Source organism: Mustela erminea, chromosome 8 (genome assembly GCF_009829155.1).
Source record: "Mustela erminea isolate mMusErm1 chromosome 8, mMusErm1.Pri, whole genome shotgun sequence".
Lineage (NCBI taxonomy): Eukaryota > Metazoa > Chordata > Mammalia > Carnivora > Mustelidae > Mustela > Mustela erminea.
Genome location: NC_045621.1, coordinates 39,765,719 through 39,784,471, shown reverse-complemented (window position 1 = coordinate 39,784,471; position 18,753 = coordinate 39,765,719). Strand labels below are relative to the sequence as shown.

At 58.2% G+C, this 18,753-nt stretch overlaps 2 protein-coding genes across 6 annotated transcripts; both read right to left on the bottom strand.

Annotated features, from left to right (window-relative positions):
* Positions 1-4,275: 4,275 nt before the first annotated feature.
* On the bottom strand, positions 4,276-12,559 carry CHRND (cholinergic receptor nicotinic delta subunit). Of its 4 annotated transcripts, XM_032355360.1 has the most exons (12): positions 12,383-12,559; positions 11,985-12,127; positions 11,493-11,537; positions 10,857-10,966; positions 10,594-10,749; positions 10,259-10,368; positions 9,152-9,352; positions 7,817-7,928; positions 7,598-7,712; positions 6,557-6,761; positions 6,344-6,462; positions 4,276-5,406 (listed from the first exon to the last, which is right to left on the bottom strand). In XM_032355360.1, exons 1-12 carry the CDS (start codon positions 12,432-12,434, stop codon positions 5,224-5,226), a joined length of 1,551 nt encoding a protein of 516 aa, XP_032211251.1. In that variant the 5' UTR covers positions 12,435-12,559; the 3' UTR covers positions 4,276-5,223. The 4 variants fall into 4 exon arrangements, with proteins under 4 accessions (XP_032211251.1, XP_032211252.1, XP_032211253.1 ...); XM_032355361.1 differs by lacking the exon at positions 10,594-10,749; XM_032355362.1 differs by lacking the exons at positions 11,493-11,537; positions 11,985-12,127; positions 12,383-12,559 and having other exon boundaries at positions 10,871-10,938.
* Positions 12,560-12,955: 396 nt separating this feature from the next.
* PRSS56 (serine protease 56) lies at positions 12,956-18,263 on the bottom strand. 2 transcript variants are annotated; one of them, XM_032355359.1, is made up of 13 exons: positions 17,967-18,263; positions 17,202-17,339; positions 16,786-16,839; positions 16,482-16,671; positions 16,026-16,125; positions 15,778-15,937; positions 15,419-15,561; positions 15,015-15,177; positions 14,625-14,801; positions 14,376-14,540; positions 14,229-14,291; positions 13,793-13,899; positions 12,956-13,399 (listed from the first exon to the last, which is right to left on the bottom strand). In XM_032355359.1, exons 1-13 carry the CDS (start codon positions 18,064-18,066, stop codon positions 13,115-13,117), a joined length of 1,845 nt encoding a protein of 614 aa, XP_032211250.1. In that variant the 5' UTR covers positions 18,067-18,263; the 3' UTR covers positions 12,956-13,114. The 2 variants fall into 2 exon arrangements, with proteins under 2 accessions (XP_032211250.1, XP_032211249.1); XM_032355358.1 differs by having other exon boundaries at positions 14,376-14,801.
* Between the last annotated feature and the right edge of the window lie 490 nt (positions 18,264-18,753).

The window sequence follows — 18,753 nt, the reverse complement described above, 5'->3', positions numbered from 1 at the left end:
GTTCCTCCACTGGGCCCAGACACTGCAGGCAAAGCCTAGGAGAGAGATCCACTACGTTCCACAGGCTTTGATACCTTAATGCAAATTAGGGTGCCAGTTTGGGCATCCTCCCAGGCTCTGAGACATGGCATATAGACTGGTAAGCCTTGAAAGAAGGAGGGCTGAAGAAGACCTGAAATCTGGGGGCTCTTGGGACTAGAACAACTGCTGAATAGGGGCTCCTCAGTGTGGCCTCAGTAGTTCTTAAATTATCTACAAACTTGGGCTCCTGGGTGGCTCAGTGGGTTAAGCGTCAGCTTTTGGCTCATACCACGATCTCAGGGTCCTGGAATCGAGCCCCACATCGGGCTCTCTGCTCAGCGGGGAGCCTGCTTCTCCCTCTGCCCCTTCCCCCAATGCACACGTGCTCTCTCTCTCTTTCGCAAAAATAAATAAAATCCTTAAAAAAAAAATTATCCACAAACTTAGGGGGTCCCTAGCATGTGACAGGCCCCAGGCCAAGCGGGCAGCAGGGGATTTTGAGGGAGACAGGGGTAAGCCTGAGCGGCTCACAGGAAGTCACTGCTCAGTAGGACAGGTAGATAAGGTCAAGGTTGTGGCCCCTAGAAAGTCAGATGAGGGGAACCCAGAAGGGCCAGAAAACACTCTCCAACCACTTTGTAGTTTGAGGTCAGGGGAAGGGTGGGGCTGGTCTAAGAGCTGAGTGTCCTTCTGCCAGTTGTGGCCATGGCTCAGGCTACCAGTCTTTTGACCATTTATTCAGCAGACAGGTCAGGATGTCCCAGTAAGTTTGCAAGGAAAAAAAAAATGCAGGTTTCTATACGTGCTAGCCACCCATGGGCATCCTGGGGGACAGTGTGGTGGAGGCATGTAAGGGCTAGGTGTCCCCCTCCCTCCAAATAAATGATGTCTGCAGCATTTCAGCATGTTTTAGTGAGCTGGAACTCCACCTTGGAGATCTGGGTGAGGTTGGCTCAGACCCCAGGCCTCCACAGCCTGAGTCCCTCCTGTCTGTCCTCACCAGGACTTTGGGGTCGGAGGGGACAGCAGTGGTGGCACCTGCCTTCCCCGGTCATTCACTTCTGTCCTTGTGCTCGGTCCTGCTCCAGGCCCCACTCCCAAGCATCACTCTTGCCGCTGGGAATCTAGGTATGTAGCCCCCTTTCCCTGAAGTGTACAAAGCCAGTGCCCCTTCTCCCCAGTTTGCCCTTTGGTGCTCCCCAGAGCAGTACCTCTCTCCCTCTCTAGTCCCTCCAAGACCACATGTTGGCATGCCCATTAATGGCTTCTGCTAAATAATGGACCACCTATTCTCCCCCAACCACACACTGCCCCCAGCCATGGTGGTCTGGCCCACCCCAACATTTATGACTCCCCCTTACCCTTCTCTACAAGTGTCTGGGAGGGAAAAGGAAGGTTGTGGAGCATGACTTCCCTCTGGTATGAATTATGCCACCTCCCCATGTATTTTTTTCCCCTTCTTATCTGCTGTGGGAGAGAGGCCAAGTCTCCTCGGTGTTCTCAGGAGGGCGGGTCACCCGAGGAGGGCTGGCGCTGCCAGGAGGGGCTAAAGGGGTGTGTGTGGAAGCATTAAAAGAAAATCTTCTGCAGGCTTCATTTGTGTCAAACAGTTACTCCCTCTTTGTCACCTTCTCTTCTGGAGGCTGGAACGTTCATTTCCCAGGCCCCCTTGCAGATAAGGATGGCCGTGTGATAACATCTTGACCTGTGGGATGTCTATAGAAGTCAGCTGAAAGGCTTCAGGGGAGAGCCTTTGCTTCCTGATGAAAGGGGTCAGAAATGACCGGCTCCTTTCCTGTGTTAAACACAGATGTGAAGTGAGGATCAGTAGCAGTCTGCTTGCACCCTGGGGCAACAAACATGAGGGCCGGGCTGCTGGGCAGAGAGCCCAGAGCCTGGGTCTCTAATAGCTTTGTGGGACCACTGAGCCAAGGTGGCAGCCGCTGCCTTGTGATCTCATCATGGAATAAAGACGGAGCCTTATTGGTTTGAACCATGTTCTTTGGGTTTCTGTTCCTAGCAGCCCAGTGCATGCCTCAGATTCATCACTGTTCAAAGGAGAGTGAGTAGCGCTGATGGCCTGGAAAGAGTGTGTAGGGATACCCTGTGGTTTCACAGGAAGCTGGCCCCCTGTGGGGGTGACTCCCTGGGGAGTTTCTCTGTCACCCAGAGAGGGGACCAGTGCTGACAGCGCGCTGGGGCCGCGGTGCTGGAGGAATGTGTGCAGTTGGGGGTCCTGCTGTGACCCTGGGAACCTGTGCATGGGGCACTCTTGGTCAGGTGTGGCATTTTGGGGTTGTCTTTTTGGGGTAAAGTTCACGGCCATCTGAGCCAGGAATATGCAGAGGATTCACCAGGAGGTTGCCAACAGTGCCATCATGTGGCAGAGAGAAGCAAGGACAGTGACTGAGGGATCTGATCCAGGATCTGTCTTGGTGCTTGAGATGGGGACTCTCTCATAGAGGAAGACCCCAGGAAGGTCCCAGACTTTCTGCTCATCTGATGGTGTAAATCCAAGCTACTTTCTCTATTCAGAGGGGAAAAAAATAAAGATTTGTACTTTGAATCTGTGCACAGTTTATACTGAAAGTCAGAAGTAACTAGGGTCAGTTTTGCCATTAAGAGGTTTGTCTTTTTCTGGGCACTGGGTTCCCTGGTGGCAGTGGGCCCAAATCCTAGTATAAATGAATAGAAGTTTTTATAGTCACGTTAAAAAAAAAAAAGAGGTGGGCGCCTGGGTGGCTCAGTGGGTTAAAGCCTCTGCCTTTGGCTCAGGTCATGATCTCAGGGTCCTGGGATCGAGCCCCATATCGGGCTCTCTGCTCTGCGGGGAGCCTGCCTCCTCCTCTCTCTCTGCCTGCCTCTCTGCCTACTTGTGGTCTCTCTCTGTCAAATAAATAAATAAAAAATCTTTAAAAAAAAAATAGAGGTTTGTCTTTTGTTCCTTTCCACTGAAAGACTAAAAATCTCACCTTTTGTATACCTGAGGGAATGAGGTCTCCAGTTCCCTCTGAGGGAAATGGGTTGAGCTATGACAACCTGTAGTGTGTACATCAAGGAGGAGAATAATTGGGTCCTCTGTGTTTGCTCCCATATGCCCTCAGACCCCTGGCCAGCCTCGGACGTAGGAGTCCACAGGCCCATCTTCTGTGACTCAGGCCCACAACTGAGGAATGAGTTAAATAATCAGCCCTTAAATTTGCAGGACCGGAACCATAAGAGACTCTTAATCACAGGAGACAAACTGAGGGTTGCTGGAGGGGAAGGGGGTGAAGGGATAGGGTAAGTGGGTGATAGACATTGGGGAGAGTGTTTGTGGTAATGAGCACTGGGTGTTAGATAAGACTGATAAATCACAGACCTGTACCCCTGAAACAAATAATACATTGTATGTTAATTAGTTGAATTTAAATTAATTAAGAAAAATTGCAGGACATGTGTAAGGAAGGAACTTTATGACTACTAGCAAATTCGATTTTCACAACACCTCACAAACGGAACTTACACATTTTGTTGATGAGAAAACTGAACCTAAGAGATGAGCGCGGCTCACACCAGATCATCCTCTGGTGTAACAAAGCACCCCCAAACTTTGTTTCTTAAAAATCATATGCTATTCCACACAGTTTCGGGGGGTCCGGAATCCAGGAGCAGCTTAGCTGGGTGGCTCTGGCTCCAGAACTCATGGGACTGCACCCAAGATGTTGACCTGGATGGTGATCTCCTCTGAAGGCCCCATCGGGGTTGGAGGATCCACTTCCAAGGTCACTCATGGAGCTGCAGGCAGAGGGGCTCAGGTCCTTGCCAGGTGGGCCTCTCCACAGGACTGCTCGCATGCCAGCTGGCTTCCCCAGAGTGAGAGATCCAGCTGAAAGTGAAGAGTGAGGGAGCGGGAGTGCTGCAGTGTCTTATAGAGCCTAATCTCAGAAGCGACACACCGTCACTTCCGCCTCCTTCTGTCAGTCACACAGACCAAGCCCAGTGCATTGTGGGAGTGTGCTACTCAGGGTATGAATACCAGGGGGTGGAGATCGCTGGGGCCATCTTGGAGGTAGGCTACCTTGTCTCCCAGCATCTGTAGCCTCGGCCTTTGGCGCTTGGGATAGGATTGTTGGGGGCTCCCTTTGGGATAGAGTTCTCAAATTAAGCAAATAAAAATACAGGATTCTGGACACCTGGGTGGCTCAGTCTGTTGAGTCTCTGACTCTTGATTTCGGCTCAGGTGATCATCCCTGGGTGGTGAGACTGAGCCCCTGTTGGGCTCTATGCTTTCTTTTTTTCTTTTCTTTCTCTGTCACCCCTCAAAACAAAACAAAACAAGATGCCCAGTTAAGTTTGAATTTCGGATAAACAATAGTTTTTTAGTAAAAATATGTCTCAAATATTGTATGGAAACCCTACTTTGGGGAGAAAAGTTGCCCAAGAGGAGACACTTCTTGGGGGAGGGCTGAGCTCTAGGGCTCTACGATCATGCATGTGACCTGAGGTTGATAAGCTGACCTTTGGTCTTTTTGAATGTTGAGCTTGGCCCTTCCACCCCAGTCCTTGGCTTCCCTAGGGGACCCAGACAAAGTCACCAAGGCAGAAAGAAAGGTCTGGGGAAGGCCATTTTGCAATCCTGGGGCTCCCACCCCTGCTGAAATCCTCTTTCCTTAAGAGGTCTGGAGAGGGAGGTGTCCCCACATAACACCCCCACTGGGGCCTCAGAAGCCCAAGGCTGAGGGGTTGTGGAAAGGAGGGTGGCTGGAGGAACAGGGAAGTGAGAGCACAGGATCCTACCTGCTCTACCCCCATCTAGGGAAGGGGAGGAAGAAGAGGCCTCTGCCTTTCTCATTCCTCACAGAAGGGTCCCAGCCTGAGTCAGCCCCCCTTCCCCCCACACATTGTCCTGCTCTGACCCCCAGATGATATCCGCTCTCAGTTCTCCTCAGCGGCTCCCTGGTGTTTAGCTGTAGAGGACCCATGGTTGAAGAGCGGGGCTTCCCCCTTCCTTCCCTAATCTCAGGAAAGCCCGGCTCTTCCTGCCCCAGCCTTGCAGCACCAGCTGCACTCGAGCCCCAGGGTCAGAAGTTGGCCTCCCCAAGAAGGGCTTGTCCTCTGTCAGACATCCCTGTCCACACGACTAGCACCCTCCCTCCGCCCCTGCCCCCGCCCACCAGACGCTGCCTGGAAGCTGGGCCAACAGGGGAGGGCAGGCCTGTTCTAGATGAAGCGCTTGTCCTGCTCATTGTAGGAGAAGGGGTCCCCAGGGAAGGGCTGAGGTGGAGGTTGGTTGTAGGCGCCTTGCAGGAAGATCCAGGTCGTGCCCACCACCATGATAGGCGTCACCACAAACAGGCAGAGTCGGTCCACTGTGCGGGCCACTCGGTTCCAGCAGTCCTTCTCCTGGGGGGAGGGGGCAGAGACAGGATGGTGGGGAAGGCTCTTAAACCATGGGCCTATACCCCAAGCCCGGGCCCAGGGACAGAGGCATGGTCTCAGTGTATCTGTGGGGGTTGCCCCTGGCTAGCAGTGGATGGGACAAGCTGGTGTGTTCCCTCTGTCCAGGAGACCAAGAATGGGGCCACAGCCCTCCTCCTCACCCCACTGCAGAGCTCCAGGGGCTGAAGAAGAGCTGGGGTGCCAGCAGTCTCTCTCGAGGGGCTGAGGAAGGTTGCATCGTCCCCTCTCCTCCCTCTTCACCCTCCCCGCCTCTCAATGCCATGCTGGCCACTATGTGAACTGGAAAACAGGGCCCCTTTCTCAAGAGAGAAGTTTAAAAATCATATAATACTGAACGACCACCTAAGGCTGCCTTTTAAACGGCCACTTGTGTCCAGAACATCAGACTTGGAGTTGAGCAGGGACAGAAAATGACGGGTCTGGCAACAAAGAAAGAACCCTAGGGGTGCCTGGGTGGCTCAGTGGGTTGAGCCTCTGCCTTCAGCTCAGGTCATGATCTCAGCGTCCTGGGATAGAGCCCCGCATCAGGCTCTCTGCTCAGCAGGGTTCCTGCTCCCTACTCTCTCTGCCTGCCTCCCCCTCTCTCTCTGCCTGCCTCTCTGCCTACTTGTGATCTCTGTCAAATAAACAAATAAAATATTTTTTTTTTAAAAAAAGAAGAAGAAAAAGAAGGAACCCTAAGGGAGCTACGTGCCTGTGGCTATGCCTGGGTGCACGCTGTGTGCAGTGAGCTGCCAGAGGGTTCCAGATGGAGGCTCGACATACTAGCGGTGCCCGGGGTCTGCACCCACCATGAACTCCTTCCTCTCAGTGGGTACGTGTCTCTGAGGGGAAGCGAGACAGGATACACTCTAGGCATCAGCCCTCTGTGGCTACTCACCTCATTGTAACTGTTCTGGTCCTTCATGTGGCTGACGATGAAGTTGGCCCCATCCACGGCTGGCTTCAGCTCACTCAAGAGCTCCTGCTGGGCCTGCTCAGAGCCTGCAGGGAGCCGGCCTGTGGAGACCAGGCCAGAGCGGGACATGAGACCTGCCTCCAGCCCACCTTCCGTGGATGGGCCGCACCCCTAAGCCCCCCGGCAGGGACCCACGTGCGGTGGTGAGGCGCCGGGCCAGGCCGTGGCGCTCGGACTGCTTCTCAAACATGAGGTCACTTCGGGACTTGAGCAGGAAGTACTCCTCAGCCTTGGAAATGTAGCCCAGGGAGCTGGTCCTCCGGACCAGAGCCCCCGGACCAGGTCCATTGTCCGCCGGGCGGGACATGTGTAGCAGTTCCGGCAGGGTCTCCAGGAAGAGCTGCAGCAGGTCGGGGGTGGGGGGGACGGGGGACACAGGAAGGCTATTTTACTGACATGCGCCACCTTGGCACATTGAAATGTCTGTGAGTCCATTCCCGACTGCCACAAAGTACTGCTGAGTCACATGCTGTCCCGGGGTCCCCCATCCTCTCGTGACGGACCCTTAGCTTGCTTCCAACTGTCCCTCATTGTCCACAGCACAAAGCAGAGCTCATTTGTTCAAAATGAATTATATACGCAAAACAAAAAAGAACAAGGCCCCCAATGCTCCGCGCTCTTCTCCAGACGCTGAAGACCAAACAAGCCCTCAACCTTCCCAGAACAGCGAGCAGCGGCTGAGAGGCAAGGACACCCCTTCCTGGGCATGCCATGCCCACATTCCTTGCCTTTTTTTCCATCAAGGGTAGAGGAAACATACAGCAGAATGGGCAGCCCTGAAGTGTAGAGCTAGATGAATTTTTATAGATGCTGTCAACTATGTAAACACCCCCCAGAAGAGATCTCCGACGGGCTCCCAAAAGGTCCCTGGTGCTTCTGCCTGTCACTTCCCTCGACCCCCTTGGGGAAACCGCCTCCCAATTTCTATCGCTAAAGGATGTTTTTGCCTGTCCTTGAACTTCATAGAGAGGAGACTGTGCAGCTTGTGCTCCTCTGTGTCGGGATCCTTCTGAGTCGCAGCCAGCCAGGAGAGTCGACCATGTGGCGTGGGTAGCAGCATGTGGAGTTTGGGTCACGCAAGGCCGGCGTAGCCGTGCAATCATGCCGGGGGTCTTTCCCTGCTCTCCTGTGAAGGGACTGCCGGACCGTCTCCAGCTTTTGGCTGAGAGCCCTCACCTTCTTGACCCCCTCAGACAGCACGTGCGTGCTGGGGGTGCGGAAGTGGATGTTGAGCACGATGACGCAGATCACGACGACCATGGTCACCAACACCATGCCGAAGAGCAGGAATCTGTAGGGACACACTCACTGTGGAGCCCTGGTGGGGCAGGGCGTGGCAGGGCGTGGTGGGCGGGGCTGGCTGGGGGTGTGTGGCATGGCACAGACATCACTCACTTGCCAATGAGGGGGATGGCGATGGACGTGGCTGGCAGCCTCTTGGAGATGAGCAGCAGGAAGACAGACTGAGCCAGGAGCACTGAGATGGCCATCGACGTCTTCTCGCCACCTGGGGGAGCCTGGGACTTAGCAGCTGTTCCCTCTGGTCTTGGGCCCAGTGGGTCCTACCATGGCCCCTGCACCACTGGTCACTAAAGCCACCATACCCTGATTAACATTGTGGGGGTACCAAGGTAGAGCACATGGGTTCAAATCCCGGCTCTGGCACTTACTTGCTGAGTGACCTTAGACAAGTAGCCTAACCATTCTGTGCCTCAGTTTTCACAACTGCGGAATGTTGTGAGGACCAAGTGAGAGAGTGAGTGTTAAATGCTCATCATGCTGCCTGGGGCTCAGTGATCACCAGGTCTCACTGTTAGCCAGCTTGCTGCCACTCGGCCCTCCAAAAATCACAGGTCTGGTGTGTCCCCCTGTATAGAAAGTTCCAGGGCATCCTCAGAGCCCCCATATTTCCCCAACTCCTAGTCCTCCACTCAGAGATCCCTGGCCCAGCACTGCCCAGCTCCTCCCATTGGAGCCCCTGAGCACTCTGAGGTGGCTACTGCAGTCACAGGCCCACAGCGCTGCCCCAGGGCCCCTTCTCTACCTGGAAGCTGCGTCCCATCCCATCTCCAGCTCAAGCACCACCTCTTCCAGGAAAGCTTCCCCCATTATCCTACCCTGGAGGCCATGCTCTCAGACCTGCAGAGTCCAATCTCAGCCCGCAAAGGAGGCTGGATCACACTTGTCCCTGGGACTCACTGTGCCTTACTTCTAGTAAATACTCTGAAACTATTGCGAAACCAAGTGAGCACAGATTACACATGCCCTTCTAGAACCAAAAGAACATCACCTGCATGCCCCCATGCCTGGCTTCCCAGAGATCCCTTCAGCCACCCACTGGTTCCAAGCGGATGGTCTTCTGTGTGCCAGGCCTGTGGTCATACATGGTGACCAGGACAGACCTGGTATCTGCTCTGACAGAGGGACAGTCTTGTTGTTCTCTCTTGGGAACTTCCTTGGGAAGTCCCACTGTGAGAAGCAGAAGCAAGGTCCAAGAGAGATGGACTCCCCAGGGGCCCTGTCCATTTGGGGGTGTTGGACAGCATCACAAAACCCTCCCTCTGGCTGGCCACATGCCCCTCCTGCTTGGACCCTGGGCAGGAAGCCCTGGAAGTGGTGACCCCCTTATGTCTCCCAGGAGGAAGGGAAGGGAGGGTTGGGAGGCCGAGGCTCAGGGAGTGGGAAAGGCGCCCCAGGCAGCAGGGGGCTGGGATAGGCTCTGAGGCTCACTGTCCGCCGGCAGGTAGAAGACCAGGTTGATCATGAAGGAGATGAGCACGCAGGGCACCAGGATGTTGATGACGTAGAAGAGGGGCTTGCGGCGGATGATGAGGTAGAAGGAGACGTCCTGACGGCCTGGACTGTCCAGTGGGACACTGAGGTCCATGTTGATCCTGGCTGGCCGGTGCACTATCTCCCACTCCCCATTCTCTGAGGGCAGCAGAAGGACACCTTGGTGTCAAGTTGGGCAAGGGGGCACGGGGTGGGCTCAGGGCAGGAGTGGGGGCTGGGGAGAGGGGGCATGTGAAGGACGGCTGGGGTTCTGTTTGCAGGTTTCCCTCCCTGGGGGGTTGGGACGGAGGTTTCAATCTGCAAGGAAGAAATTCTCCTCTGGGAGTGTTTCCCCCTCTTCTTGGAAGATATAGAAGCTAAGGCCATAATTTGGTTCAAATAAGTCTTAGAGATAATGATACAGCAAGGGTAAGACCAATCCCTCCCCCTCCACTCCTCGGGGATGGAGTAGCCTTGGGACTACTGTGGCATTGGTCTCCTGTGATGGACAGTGGCATGGGGTGGGGGACCCCTAGAAGATCTGAGCCCACTCATAGATGGGGGTGGGGGTGTTAGTAGGGGGCGGCACACACAACGGTAGAGTCCCCTAAAGCCGCAACCATATCTCTGGGCTGACTGGGAACAGAAGACTAACGACCCCTCTTATCTGTCAGCCACATCCATCCCCAGGGACCCTGTCCAGATCCAGGAGGGTCTTCTGGCCTGGGCAGCAGCAGGAGTGTGGCCCTGGAACCTGTCGGTCTCTGCCTGAGGGACAGAGTCCCTCCAGTTGGACTTCTTTTCCTTTCAGTGTGCTAGATTTGTGTCAGTAAGTATGTCTGTGTATGTTTCTCTGTGGGTCAGTGTGTGTCTGTCCATCGGTGTCTCTCTGTCAGTCTGTGTGCCTGTAGGTCCATGTTCCAGGTGTGTGCGTGTGTGTGTGTGTGTGTGTGTGTGTGTGTGTGTGTGTGCAGGTGCATCTCTGGGGAGGGGCAGTGTCAGGGTGACTGTACCTGTGGGTGTGTGTCTGAGGGCCTGCCCACCCACAGCCGCTACTCCCAGCACCTGTGAAGCCCTCGGGGTCAATGATGATCCACTCCACAGGGTAGAAGCGGCCCTCTTCTTCCTCTTGCTTCAGACTCAGGGTGATCTCCTTGGCTGTGTACTTGAGGGAACTGGGGAGGGCAGTGAGTAGAGGGGGGTCCTCAGCCATTGGGCGTGGCCACTGATGGCAGGGGGTGGGGGAAGGCTAGTAGTGGAGAAGGTTCATGGTCAGAGGGGCCATCGGGGATGTGAGGGAGCTCTCATCAGGACAGAGTGGGGGCCTCTGCCCGAGAGTGCTTCATGGACCTGTCTCAGTCCCTGGCCGGGGTGAAGGGTGGCGGGAGAAGTGAGAGCACCTGAACTTGAGGGAGCAGTTCTGCCAGTCAAAGGGGAAGTAGGTGACGGAGATGGGGCAGGAAGAGCGGAAGATGGCGGGTGGCAGCCAGTACACATAGCCCGAGGGGTAGATGAGCACATTGCAGGAGTAGGAAATCTGGAAGGAGCCGTCGTTGCTGAGGGACAAGGACAAGGGGTCACCATCAATGCCAGCCAGCTTGGAAATGGCAGGGTTTAGGGGAGCAAAGTGGGGAGGGGATGCCAGAGAGGGCTGCGGCTCAACTTGTTCTCCAGCACAATCTCTGGGAGCCACAGCATGTCAGGGGGCAGGCGCAGGACACTGATATTCCCAAATTCTTCAGCATTCCACTGCAGCCGGCTGTCTGTCCAGCCCTGGAAGCCCAAAAGAGGTGTCAGTGGTAGGTTCAGCTGTTGCCCAGGCTCCCTTTTCCCCCCTTAACTCTCCTCACTTCCCTGAGGGAAGACTGGGCAGGGTCTGGGAGCTGTGATAAGAGGTTTGGGGGAGATGGTACAAAGTTAGGACTGAGACCTGTCATGTACAGCTGTGTAGAACGTACACTGCACAATCAAGGGAGCATATTTCCATTGTGGGCATAGAAGATGTATATCTGTATTATGAACTTCTGACAGGTGGCAGAAGAGTGTCTTCTAATAAAATCAGGATGTTGTGACAGTTTCCCTATAGATGAAGGATCCCAGTCTACCAGAAGTCTCTATCTGAGCTAGCTAGTGACTGTTCAAGGTGGTGGGAAGGGCAGCTGGGCTTCTGGATAGAAGTCAGCTCCTCCCGGAGGACAAGACGATCCTCTCCTGGAGATCCCCAAGCAAAAGGGAGCACAGGGAAGCCTGGGTCTTGCACCCTCACCCCACACCCCAGCACCGAGTGGGGTATCCTTACGTGCTCAATCCACACGTTAGTGGTGAGGGTCTCCTCCACTTCTTTCTGTAATCACACACGAGACGGCTGTCCCCCAGGGCCCTCATGGTTCTTCCACCTACGTACATTCACCAAGCACCTACTCCCAGCCGCCACCCAGGGGAAACCATGGCAATTGGCCTAATCAGACTTCTGCCACAAGCATTCACAGTCAGTAGAGGGTGGGCAGACCCAGGAGCAGGGACAGCGTGTGGCCTCTGAAGTGTATCATGGGTCTGATATGGGGCACACCCCAGAGCTGAAGCTGGGGGGGGAGGGGGATCAGGCCAAAGCCTGTGGCAGCATTGAGCGTGCAGAACACTGGAGCCTGCTTCCTTGGGACAGGAGCTACCATAGTCCAGGCTGGGGCCTTGAACTTCCTCCCTGGTCATCCCAGTCCGGGAGACAGGCAGGCCTCCCAAGAGCTGTCCCTACTCTCCCCTCCCCAGCTCAGTCACAGAGGGGGGGTCTCACCAGGGAGATGAGGTTGGAGAGTGTGAGGGCCAGCGAGACCTCTACACTCTCCCCCTGGTGTGCCGGCCGGAGCTCCTTGTTGTAGCCTTTCTCTTCAAATAGGTGCCGAATTAGCCGTTCCTCCTCGTTCAGGCCCCAGCTACCTGGGGACGGGTGGGGTGCAGGACAGGGTGGACAGGAAGGGAGCTGCCCTGAAATCCTGCTGGGCCATGGGGCTGGGCTCAGCATGGGGATCCTACCACTCCTGCCCCTCCAGGGAGAAATAGCAGTGGGGGTGGGAGGTTGGGCCCGATGTTAAGGGAGGGAGCACCGGGTAGGTAGGGTAGGAGGGACCATGCAGTAGGGGCCCTGGTGTGAGTCCTGAGGGCCCTTCAGGACGGGGTGATGTTTGATCTTACCACAAACAACCAGTATAGCCAGCAGCCCCAGCGTCAGCCTGGGTCCCTCCATCCTGTCCCTCTGGCTGGGTCTTGTGGCTGCCCCTTCAGTCGACAGGGCTGGGGAATGTGGATGGGTAGGAGAGGGGACAGGTGCGGGGAGGGGGGGGTCGTGTGCAAAGGGAAGTGGCAGCCCGGAAATGCAATCTGACACGTCTGGGCATGGCTCCGGGTATAAAACCCAAGGCAGGTGCCGAGGGGGTGGGGTGGGGATGGGGACTGGCCGCCAGGCAGGAGCCCAAGGACAGGAGGCTGGAACTCCCCACGACTAGCAGTAGGGATGGGGGCTGGGTAGAGGCACTGGACACTGGGGGCAGTGCTGGCCATCCACGGGGAGGGGAGTGGTGATAGGTCAGCTGTTGCCATTTCTTGAGGAGCAGACATGTACGCGGAAATGGGGACTTAGCAGCCTCTCTCCAGTGTCTCTGTGACCTCTGCCAACTGCTACTGGAGGTTGGGCCCTAATGTTCACCCACCCAGTTCTCATCCCAAGAAAGCTCCAGAGTTATCGCTGTAGATCATAAATAACGTTTATTAAAGCAGCCAGGATTTTCTGATGACATATCTGGGAAGACACATGGACCCAGGCCCCCCACCCCCCCAACCCAATCAACTGTGGCTGGGACAAATTGTTATCACAGGAGCCCCTTGGAGGGGTAGGTCTTAACCAGGGGTTGGGGGCCCAGACATGGTTCATGGCCCCCTGGCTGGGGAAATCTGAGGACTGAGTGGGGGGTGCCCCTTCCTCCCCAGCCCCTGGCTCTGCCTTGAACCCATCCGGGCCCCCTCTGCCTCTGCGAGTGCGGCCAAACGGAAGGCCTGCAGGGCCTGCACCAGCAAGCGGGGGAGGCTGCGAGCCATCGTGGCCGGCTCCAGGCCTACCAGGCCTCCGAAGACCACGTGTTGGCCCCCCAAGCCTGCCCGCACCCAGGCTCGGAAGAGGCCGGTCAGCGTCTTGGAGCCCAGATCGGCCAGGACCTGAAGAAGGAGGAGGGGGCTCAGAGTCCCACAACCCAGCTGTTGGTCTGCCTCCTCCGGGCCCCCAGAAACTCTCACCCAGATCCGCTCCTCTCCTCTCCATACCCTCCCAATCCTGCACACTTCCTGCTCACTTAGACACCCCCACGTGCCCTTCTACTCACACCTCCCCCCACACCTTCACATCCACCCAGCACCCCAGCTTACACACAGATGACTTCCCTGCCCCTTTCTCCCAAGACACCCCCCCCCCGCCTCCACCCCAAGTTGCTGGGGAGCAGGTCCTCCCTCCTGCTGTGGAGGGTGCCCCTTCTGTCCCCCTACTCATCAGGGCTGACCCAGGACAGCCTTCTGAGGCCACTTTGAGTGAATGTGGGAAGACTGACGACCTACCTCGTGGAAGTCCATGGCCAAGTGCTCTGCTGGGACCTGCAGGATCCAGGCATGGGTGCCTTGAAGGGTGGTCAACTTCTGTTGCAAACTCTCCAGCCCAGGGCAACCTGCAGGAAGGGGAGAGGTCCTGGGAACAGCAGTAAACGCAGCGGAAAGGAGCCGGGTGGGATTCCCACAAGGACCTCAGTGGACTGCCTCCCAGGGGGCAGATTTCTCCTCGTGCTACAGATGGGAAACTGAGGATCAGAGAGGTTAAGTGATAACAAAAGCAGATGGTCTCTGTTGAACGGAACCCCCAAAGAGTCATCCTCCCTACTGCGGGGGGGTTGGCGGGGGCTCAGGTGGGGAGATCCAGTCTGGCGGTTGTCTCACGAATCCCCTGGCCACCCCTTGGCCTGCTACTCTCCCGGCAAAGGCCCGCAGGGGGCGTCATTACCGTTCGCTTCCACGCGCTGCTCTGGCCTCCGCTTCGAGAACCGAGCGCCCGCAGCCCGCGATCCTGGGGAGACGCAGCGTTAGGGGATCGTCTCCGCGCAGTTGGTGGCGGGGGGTGCTGGGGCTGGAGTGTGAAGGCGCGGGGTACCTGGGTGCAGCCGCTGCTCGCGGGCGGGGTGTCTGGGAGGCTCCGGGAGCGACAGAGCGGGGCGAGCCAGGGTGGGGGCCAGGCGCCGCATCCCTGGGCTCGGGCCAAGCAGTTCCTGAGCGCCCCGCAGCAGGCCCAGCAGGGTGTGCGCCAGCGAGCGCAGCTCTGCGGGCGGGACAAGGGTCCGAGAGGCGGTCAGACCTGGGCCAGGCCCCCGTCCGCCGGGCCAGCCCTGGGAACTGGACTCACCGCATCGCCTTCGGCGCTGCAGGCACTGCTGGTGCGCCAGACGAGCGCAGGCGGCCGCGGGCCCAGGGCACAGGCGGGCGTAGAAGGCGCAGGGCGGGGCGGCGTTTGCCGGCGGCTCCCCGGGGGGCTCCCAGGCCAGCAGCTCCCTGCAACTGGGCTCCCGGCTGGAGGGGTTTGCTGTGGGGGGTGGGGGTGGGGGGCAGCCGCGGCCGATTCAGCCCCGGCTTTGGACCTTAGCCCTTGCAGCTCTTCCCCGAAGGGAGGACAGGCTTTCCCCCACGCACTAAGGGGGCTGGGAGCCGATGGGATGTAGAGGGGCTTGTCCCAAGGGCACTCTCCACTTGTCACCTCTCCACTTCGGGGAGAGGTGAATAGGAACGGGGCACTCACCACTCATCTGTTCCTGGAGCCAGTCTTTGAACACGGCCACACGAGTGTAAACCCCAGGCTTCCCTGGCTCTCCGCATCCATCCCCCCAGGAGGTGACTCCATACAGGACCTCCCTGGGGCGGGGCCCAGGCTCAGAACAGGTCAGGGGGCCTCCAGAGTCACCCTGCAGGACCCAAGCCGAAAGAGAGAGTACTTCATCGACCTGCCCCTCTCCTCTGCCAGCCTGACACTTGGCAGGGTGGGGCAGTTCTGAGTTCTGGGGATTCTACCCTTGTACCCCCTTTTAGTGGTGGGGACATGAAAGCTCAAACAAGTTGAATGACAACCAACTGCCGAAGGAAAGAAGCTGTCCTGTCCCTGGGGAGCAGCCTGCTCAGCACCCTAACATCAATCAGGGCTCCTACCTGGCAGGAGTCCACGCCCCCGGCCAGGTAGCCAGCACATAGCATGCTGCTGGGGTGCAGCTCGGGCCCCAGGGCCCTTTTGCAGGTGTCAGTGCTGAGCAGGGGCACTCTTGCCTCTCTCACCGCCTCCGCCTCAGGCCCATCTACAAGAAATCCGGGGAGAGAGCTCAGGCCTTGGAGGGCAGGGGCCTTTCTAGCAGGTCCCTCCTCCCACTACCCCCATGATTCCTCCCCCTTTACAAGATCAGACAGTATTTCTCAAAGGTGATGGGGGGGTCAGATGCCCTACACCCGGCCTTCCCCAACTCCATCACCCTAACCCCCCATTCATCGCACTCACACTGGAAGCAGCCCCATACCTTCGAAGAGGGCCCCCCAGCCCGCGATGGCGCAAGCGGTGCCGGCTGGGGGTTCCCGGGGGCCCCGGGGCAGGCACACAGGGCGCCACGCCCCAACCGGGCTCACGGGCGTCCACAGCTGCACCAGGGCCAGGTCGTTGTGGAAGGTCCGCGGGTCAAACTGCGGAGGGAGTGGCCGCGCAATAGTGATGAAGTGTGGGGTGGGGGTGCTGTTCCCCACTCTGAGAGCCTGGCGTCTGTCCTCTCACCTTGGGGTGCGGCAAGATGCGGTTCACCGGCACCTCCTCTGCTTGCTCCCCCTGGGGCCCTTCGGCTAGCGTCACTGTCCACAGAAGCTCGTTCTGGGCACTGCGGGACAAGCGGCGAGTCCCCTGAGACCCTGCCCTCCGCCCACGGGGGCACCACTCAGCAGGCCCACACGCCGGGCTCTCTCTGTCTCCGCTCTTCTCGCGGGGCAGGGAAGGTGGGCGGGGGAGAGGCGGGCCCCTCCAGTAAGTTCAGGAGCCTTGCCCAGCCGGGTGTTCCCAGATAATCCGCACCCAAGGCGGCGAGGGCGCCTTGAGGCCGGGAGCAGGGCAAGGCGGTGACCGCCGCCAGGGGGCAGCAGAGACCAGCCCTCGCGTGTGTCGCCCGCCAGACGACCCCGAAAGAGTCACACCGCGCACTGGGGGTGTGGGCTGGTCAAGGGCCTGGGGTCAACGTACCCCGCGAAGCAGTGCGCCGCGGTGAGCACCCAGGACGCCGCCACCAGGACGCCGCCACACAGAGGCTGCCCTCCGAGCTGCAGCCTCACCAGCCAGGGCCAGGCTCCGGGCGGAGCAGCGCTGCCCCCAACAATGCGGCCGTGGGCCCGTGTCACATTGACAGAGCTTGGGCGCCTCTCGCCACAAGGCCCTAGAAAGGTGGTATAGGCGTCACAGGGGACAAGTCCTGGCCCCCTCACCCTCAAGGCCCTTCCAGGGTTGACCCCGCCCTTGGCTTTGCCCCCTGGGGTCCTTTCAGTCCTACCTGGCTCTGCTGGATCCTGGAGGAGGGGGGCCGGAGGCCTGGGACGCCCAGCGCCTGCTGAGACACAGACCTCTGAGCCTCATGGCTAGCCTTCCACCCCTCTTGCACCCCAGGCTGAGCCTGGGTCCTCTCTCTGCCCTACCGCTCCCCTCTGTTAGTCCACCCCCCAGCAGCCAGGGTTTATTTCACCATGAACTTCTCACTGTCCACCCAATGAGCCCAGACTCTTCCTGTCCTCCTGCCTTTGCACAGACTATGTCCCAGGCCTGGCGTGCCTTTTCTTCTTGGCAAGACCTTCATCAGCATTGTCTTGGTGGCAGCCCCACCTAGTCTCTGTCCCCAAGAGGGAGTCAAGTGTGAAGGGAAGGGATAGGATGGACAGGAGGTCAGGCCCAGGGTAGTCAGGGCAAGCTCACCCGGGCACGGGATGGTATGGTTGGCACAGCCACTGCACTCATGCAGTCTGTGTCGAATCTCCATCGCCACTCGATTAACTGTCCACTGGGCGCTCCTCTGGGCGGCCTGCAGTGCTCTCGTGCCATGGGCTGACAGAGCTGCTGGGACATGGGGTACAATTTACCTGCGGCTGGGGAAGAACCTCAGGCTCCAGCCCTGAGCCTGTCTGGGGAGATGGGGGCATCAGGTGGGGCTCCGGGAGCACCTCAGCAGAATGGGGGGGGTCCCAGGGCCCCAGGGCCCAGCGCTCAGAGCAGATGGCCCCAGATTCTCAACCCAAGGGTTCTCTGTAATTCAACTGAGCTGGGCTGGAATCTTTGAAAAGGGACTTTCCTTAAAAACCTTGAAGGAAATCAGCACCCCAGAGGTAGAGACATCACAAAATCCGGGCTTCTTGACAAAGTATCGGGGTCAAGCAGCCCACCTGCAGGCCTAGAGAGCCAAGGAGATGCCACCCAGGACTCTTCCTCCTGCTAAACCCAGAACCTTCCCCCAAGCTCCCCCCTCTGGTGGCTGCTGCCAGGTCCCCTTCCCTCTGCACCCTTGTTCTCCCTCTTCCTTGCCCACCTGTGCCACAGTTCCTGGTCCCTTCTCCTCTCCGGGTGGGCCGAAGGGGCCAAAGGTCCAGATGAGTGGGGGTGGCAAGGTCACGCTCCCCTGGCCCGGACCCACTTCCTCTGTGTTCCTCCCACCTCGGGCGCCCCCTCAGTCTAACCCAGGCTCACCTTGCAGGATGCTGGGGGGCAGGCGCATGTAGAGTGGGTGCCCATGGACAGCCCATGGGTCTGAGAGGGGCAGCAGCAGCAGCAGCACGAGCAGCAGCATGGTGACCGGGAGCTGGGCCAAGCGACCCTGCCCTCTTTCCCTCTTGGGGTCCACCCTCCAGGTGTTTATCCTTTCTTTTCTGCCTCCCACTGCCTTTTGGCCCCTGGGTGTTGGATTCTTATCCCCCAAGCCACCTGACTTTCCTTGGACATCAAAATCACCCACTTCCCTCCGGTGGCCCCTCACCTGGCCCTTAACTCCCGGGAGCCCACAGGGGACTGGGGCTTGGGGGGCTATATAGAGGACAGACTGGGGGGGTACTCGGGAGGGGGGGCCAGGGTCGGGGGAGGGATCGGGGTAGTGGGCTCGACCCTTACCTTTGAAGTTTCACGGTCCCGGCTCTGAGGCCCCCCTTCTGTCAATGAAGCCCTTGTTCCTGCGGCTCCATCAAAGGGGCCTGGACAGGCCAGAAGAGCTGACGGTTGGGCTGGGGGCCAGCCGGAGGGGGGCCGGTGGATAGGGGCCGGCTCTATCTCCAGGGCTCAGATGGGGAGGCGGGGGTTCCCATCTGCCTCTATTCCCTGAGGAGTTTATGGCCAGGCTGGGGGCATACCCTCCTGGAGGGAGGAGGGCAGGGGGTGTCTGAGGGTCCTCGGCAGCCCCACCCCCTGAAGAGGTGCCCGAGCTCCCAGCCTCTCTGCCCCTAATTGCTTGGCAGCGTCTCTCCCCCATGTAGCCATTTCTAAA